Source organism: Salvia miltiorrhiza, chromosome 2, assembly GCF_028751815.1.
Source record: "Salvia miltiorrhiza cultivar Shanhuang (shh) chromosome 2, IMPLAD_Smil_shh, whole genome shotgun sequence".
NCBI classification, from domain to species: domain Eukaryota; kingdom Viridiplantae; phylum Streptophyta; class Magnoliopsida; order Lamiales; family Lamiaceae; genus Salvia; species Salvia miltiorrhiza.
Window position 1 is genome coordinate 4,468,024 of NC_080388.1, and position 6,139 is coordinate 4,474,162.

The 6,139-nt window shown below is 35.2% G+C and overlaps 1 protein-coding gene across 1 annotated transcript; it reads left to right on the forward strand.

Moving 5' to 3' along the window:
• The first annotated feature begins 2,183 nt into the window (after positions 1-2,183).
• On the forward strand, positions 2,184-2,927 carry LOC131012765 (dirigent protein 22-like). Its single transcript, XM_057940787.1, has one exon. It carries the CDS (start codon positions 2,199-2,201, stop codon positions 2,724-2,726), a length of 528 nt encoding a protein of 175 aa, XP_057796770.1. The 5' UTR covers positions 2,184-2,198; the 3' UTR covers positions 2,727-2,927.
• The last annotated feature ends 3,212 nt before the right edge of the window (positions 2,928-6,139 follow it).

Sequence of the window (6,139 nt, forward strand, 5' to 3'; positions counted from 1 at the left end):
TTGATTCAATACGAGAAAGTTATACTCATCACTTCACTTCTCTGTATTTTTAATCCAATACTTAATATAAAATATTTAGATGTAAAAATTAAACTCAAAATGCTTTCTCTTCTTTGGTGATTTTTTCAAGCTTGATTATGTATGAATGTCATTCTATTAATTTTGTGCCTATCTATCAAATTTGCATGCCATGCATTATTGTACTAAAATTACTGTAGTAAATGTGACTAACATTCACGTGAATATTAAAGATAAGAAAGTTGCAGAATGGTGTACTATAAAATTATTGTCCCAATTTTGGGACTCGACATGCCGATCGGCAAACTCTAATCGCAGACGACAACCTATGTCAGTTTGTAGATGATTTAATTTTCAGTCGAACCGTGTATTTTGTTTAATTTTTTTCATAAAAAATGGGTTAATTCGATATTTTACTCTATAGTTTAATAATTAAGTTAAAATAAAAAAGCCTCAAATTAAAAGAAAATACATGGCCAACATCAACCAAAAATAAAAATAAACTCTACCTACCATTCAACACTTTTCTCGGTTATTGCACAATAATTGGCACCAATTCTTGTACTTTTCTTACACAATTGTACTCGATCAATCAAACCCCCATGTTCTACTTTGTGTGCAATTAAGCCCCTCCATCTAACGTCACCATTTTAATATAAAGTTGTTAGTGTATTAATAGTGGAGAAATATTCCACGTTAAGGATATTGTTGAGTGTATTAATTGCAAATAAATAAGGGATAAAATTGTCCAATTATATATGAGTTAATGTCCAAAAAAAAAAAAAAAGCATATATTTTAGAGACATGCTAAAAGCAAATAAATGTAGTATAATTTTAGAGGACAAACTTAAGAGTTAGAAACGAAGCACATCTGAATTGACATGACTCACAAAATTTTCATTAATAATTTGCCTTCAGTCCCTTTCCTACAATATGCAATACGTCGAGCACATAATATAATACAATGCCAAACACCAACAGCAAAATAATTTAAACGAATCAGCATTTTTTATACCAAAAAACAAAATATTAGTATTGTTTTGCTTAGCTAATGACAGCTAATTGTAAATGTCAATTATAATTAGTTGGCCACGTCCATTTCACTCGCTCATTTTTGTCAAATGAGATCCTATGCTCTATGTAAAGAAATCGACGCGAGAAAGATAAAAGCAAACACCAAAATTACGTGGTTCGGGTTAAACCCTACTCCACGGGACAAGAAACGAGAACTTCTTTTATTCACCTCAAACTTTGAATACAGAGATTACAAACTGAGATCTTCTATCTCTCTCTCACAAACTTTGAACTAGAAAGAAAATGCAAGTATCTCTTCTCTGTTATTAGCTCACACTCTGCGAATTTTCGTCTCAATGAAGAAGACGACCTCTGCTAAGTTAGTTATAACTAACTCAGCCCTCCAACAAAACTCAGCCGCAAGATCAAAACCAACGGTCAAGATTAGCTATCAGCTTAAAACTAAAACTGCTACTAAATCCCTCCGCATTTCTAAATTGCAGATGAGTCCTTCCGCATAAAAGTGTGATTCTCCTTTTAAATGCTCAAACACGATTTCTCTTTCCTTTAAACAAAACAAATAACAACACTCTACAATTTATTATGTTCCTCCACATCTCATTCGTAATTTTATATCAATTTAATTTAAAAATAAAAAATATTATTATATAGCAAACTCTAATTTATAATATTTATTACTAAAAGTTAAAATTTTAAAATGGTATACTCCTTCCGTCCCACGAATCTTGACACGTTTTCCTTTTTGGGTCGTCCCACGAATTTTGACACACAGGTAATAATTATTACCTTCTTTCTCCTACTTTATCACCTTTATTACTTTCTATTTCCTACTTTATCATTTTTATTACCTTCTCTCTCTTATTTTATCATTTTTATACTTTATTAATTACACACTTAAAACACTAATCTACAACTCTTAATTCTCGTGCCGAAACCAAACGTGTCAAGATTCATGGGACGGATGGAGTACCCTAACTTTGTATTAATTAACTCTAATAATAAATTAATAATTCAAATAATTAAATATAAAAATTAATTATGAACCCTAGTTGATTATCTTAACTAAGGTTCACTAGCGGTGGGAGTGAAACAATAAATAAGTGACAATTTCTGATCTTCTATTTGAGTTCTCAATTTTTAAGGTTATGGCGTCCAACATATTCATATTACCTTTACTTCTCTTCCTCTCCATTTTCACGTGTTCTACGGCAAAGCTAGGGCACCAAAAAGAGACCGAAATGACCGTCTACTACCACGAATATTCCGGCAGCCGGAATGCGACTTTGATCGAGATACCGGGCCCGTCAACCGGCCCCCTAAACACCACCAAGTTCGGGCTCATGATGTGCACGGACGATCCGATAACCGAAAAATTCGAGGAAGGCTCGGTCCAAATTGCAAGGGGCCGGGGCATATATGTCATATCGGCCTTAGATGGGTCCCACGCTCACATGCTAGTATCGGTTGTGTTTATCAATGGCAAGTATAAAGGCAGCACATTGGAGATACAAGGCTCTTACGCGCTGCGTGAGCGGGCGACGGAGGTGGCGGTGGTGGGTGGCACGGGGAAATTCCGGCTAGCCCGCGGTTACGCGACTTTCGAGGTTCTTTACACCGATTCTTTGCGCGGGTATTTACTCGCTCGATCTAATATGATTGTATTACATTACTAAACTCTTTTGCTGGTAGAGGAGGTCTCTGATGCGGATGTCAACACACTGCAAACCATTCACATTATCTAATACAACATTTGTAAGTGTTATATTATAGTATATGAGTGGTCTGTACCGTACGGGCGTCCCGAACAGAAGAATTTGTATTTTTACTATAGGTCAATAAATAAATTATCCAGCAATTTTCAATTTGATTGGACATGAAATATTTTGCAATTAGATGATAGTGATGGATGTGATGGCAAAATTTGATGCGTCGTTTTACACCAAAAATATCCGGCGGTCAGCCGGTATGCCCACACTGCGCAGACAGCAGTAAGCAAGATCGTCTCCAAGGGATCGGCGAGAATTCTCCTAAAATTCAACCTGCAAAGAAACTTAAGAAATGAAATTATGGGGAAAAAATATGAAAATACTAAAATAAAAATAAAATAAATAAAATCCAAATAAACCAATTTTTCCAATAGCTAAAAGATGAATAAAAATTCCAACAATTAATAAAAGAATTCCAGCAATCAATTAAGTCCACTCTAGCTTAATTATTCCGATCATTGATGCAAAAATAACTTTAAATCATGCAAACAAACCAGTTATAATCACCGAAGACGCTTCTGACGTGATCTTATTTCTCCTTAATTATTCGATAACCAGGAAGACGCTTCACTAATTACTACCATAATCGACTGACAACCGTAAGAGACGCTCTATAGGTTTAATGAGCCAACAGCATTAATATCTAGAGAAACCCGATTCAAAACCAATAAACTCTGACGCAGGATTATTGAATTAAGACTGCTTTTCCCTTGACCCTGATGTGTCAATTTACCACTAATCAAACCTAAACCACAATTACGGATGGCCGGTTCAATTGGCTATATAATTAATCCTAACCCAATAAATATTTGCAACTATCTCATGGATTAAAATAATTAATATCATTAAACATGGAGAATTGCAGATGCAAGCATAAAAATAAAGTATAAGAACAATTAGATCTCACAGAATAATTTTGCTAGTGCTTCCCTAATCGTTGCCGAAATAAACGAATTTAGCTAGAAAACATAATTAAATAACACAAGAAATAAATAAAATAAATTGCAAAGAATGATGAAAGAAAATAAAAGAAACTTGAATTGCTCCAAACTTGCGTCCAAAATTCCGCTAAAAAATTGCGTCTGACTTCTGTTCCAAAATGGCGGCTGCTATATGATGATTCCAATAAATGCTAACTCCTAATATATATATAACTAAGGAAATAAAAACTAACCTAAACTAATCTAACAACTAAGTAGCGAAGGCCACTAAAAAAACAAACTAATCTAATCTAATATACTAATAGTGAAAAGTGGCGTATAAGCCAAGGAAACAAATCAAGTCAACCCATTAAAATTAAAGACTCCACAAAAGTCAAAAATTGCCCAAACTTCTTCTTATTCTCGCCAATTTAGCCTTCAATCCATGCAATCAATCCACGCCCAGGCAGAATGGGCACACCGTCCAGTGCACAATGTGACAGCTTTCGTTCTTCACAGCTTACGATTTCAAAACTCCTCTCAAAATCAATCATTTTCTCCAAAACCTATCAAATACCATCAAAATTCATATAAGACTAGAATCATATCCTAAAGATGATATTTAATACAAATTAAACACAGAAAACATAGAAAAATCCCCCAAATAAATGCGTATAAATACGCCCAATCACTTTTCAATTTCAATAATCCATATGTTTAATCTAAATACTTACACAAGCAACAGTCCAAAATTCAAGTCGTATTGTTTATTGCAATTTTTTTTTTCTATTTGCATTAGCAATTTTAAAATTAAGTATTTGGATTAATTAACTATTTGTGGTGAATGCATGAGACCGAAGGTATGAGGTTTGAGTCCTCATGATAAAAATTAAAAATAATACTAGTAATTAGTACTTGGATTAGTTAATTATTGGAAACGGGTAGATGAAAAAACCGAAATCTTACCTATTTATTGTCAATATACAAGATGGTAAAAATACTTAAAATTAATTAAAAATAGATAATAAGTTTTTGTTTTTTAACCCAAAATAAATAACAAGTTAAATGCAAATTTTCAAGATAGAACTTCAGTTATTTACAAGTCTCGCCACATTATACTGTGTTGATAATCAAATAAATTAACTTGTGTTTCATTGTTTATGATACGCCAACAAATAAGTGGGCAGCTTCGAGTGTGCCTTACTCCAATGAGATAGAGAATAATCAAATGAAGAAGAAGATAATTTTCATTTCGGATGTCCTCACTCTGATACAAGTTACTGATATATAACCAAAAGGGGCGACAAGCCCGTTGCCACTGCCACTAACAGATACTAATAACTGAAAAGAGAGAAGGCTAGAGGGGGGGACCAGCTGCTAAGGATTCTATCTCTAACTCATAACAAAGTCCTTGAAACGTGATGGCAAAGCTTTCATGCGTGTGGGCTTCCCTTCGGCTGCTGGGCCTCCTTCATTTGGGCTTATTTCTTCAGCCTCTTTAGTAACAGTATCATTCTCGAGCTCATCACCGTTGGGTCCTGTTGGTGTAACATTCCCTTCTCCTTCACAAAGAACCTTGTCCACAAGGTTCGAATTGGGGAATCTGCAGAAGAAATCAGCTTTATCTTCCCACGTCGCACACTCCGATGGTTCACCCTGCCATTGAACCAATACCTGCTTTTGAAAGCCATTAGTAGTGAGGATTTCACGCTCTCCACAGATTGCCAAGGGCTGGGATATCGGCCGAGAGTCAATTGAATCCGCGGGAAGGGTACACACTGGCACATCGTTGCGGCCCACGAACGGGCGAAGTTTGGACACGTGAAACACAGGATGGATGCGGCTGGAGTCGGGAAGCTCCAGGCGGTAAACATGCTATTATCATAATGCATAGAGAAAGATAAAGAGAAGCTAAAGATTGTAATTGTATTTCTTGATATTGCTTGCTTATTTCCTTGATTACAATGCATCCTTATATAGTATAAGGATGGATAAAAAGTCTTACAAAATCTTCTTAAAATCAAATATACACACTCTTATATTCAATTCAAAGATCTGATCTTTGAATTGATTTTAATACTTTTGACTATTGACTCTTATTTTCAACACTCCCCCTCAAGTTGAGTGACGGGATTTCCGATACTCAACTTGGAAAGAACATCTGAAAAACTTTTGAAGTCCACAGCCTTGGTTAAGATATCAGCGAGCTGATCTTCGGACCTCACAAATGGGAGCTCCACAATCTTTTCCTCAATCTTTTCCTTGATAAAGTGCCTATCCACTTCGACATGTTTAGTTCTATCATGTTGAACTGGGTTCTCAGATATGCTGATGGCAGCCTTGTTGTCGCAGTACATTTGGCACGTCTTTGTTGGGTGAAGGCCTAATTCCATCAACAAT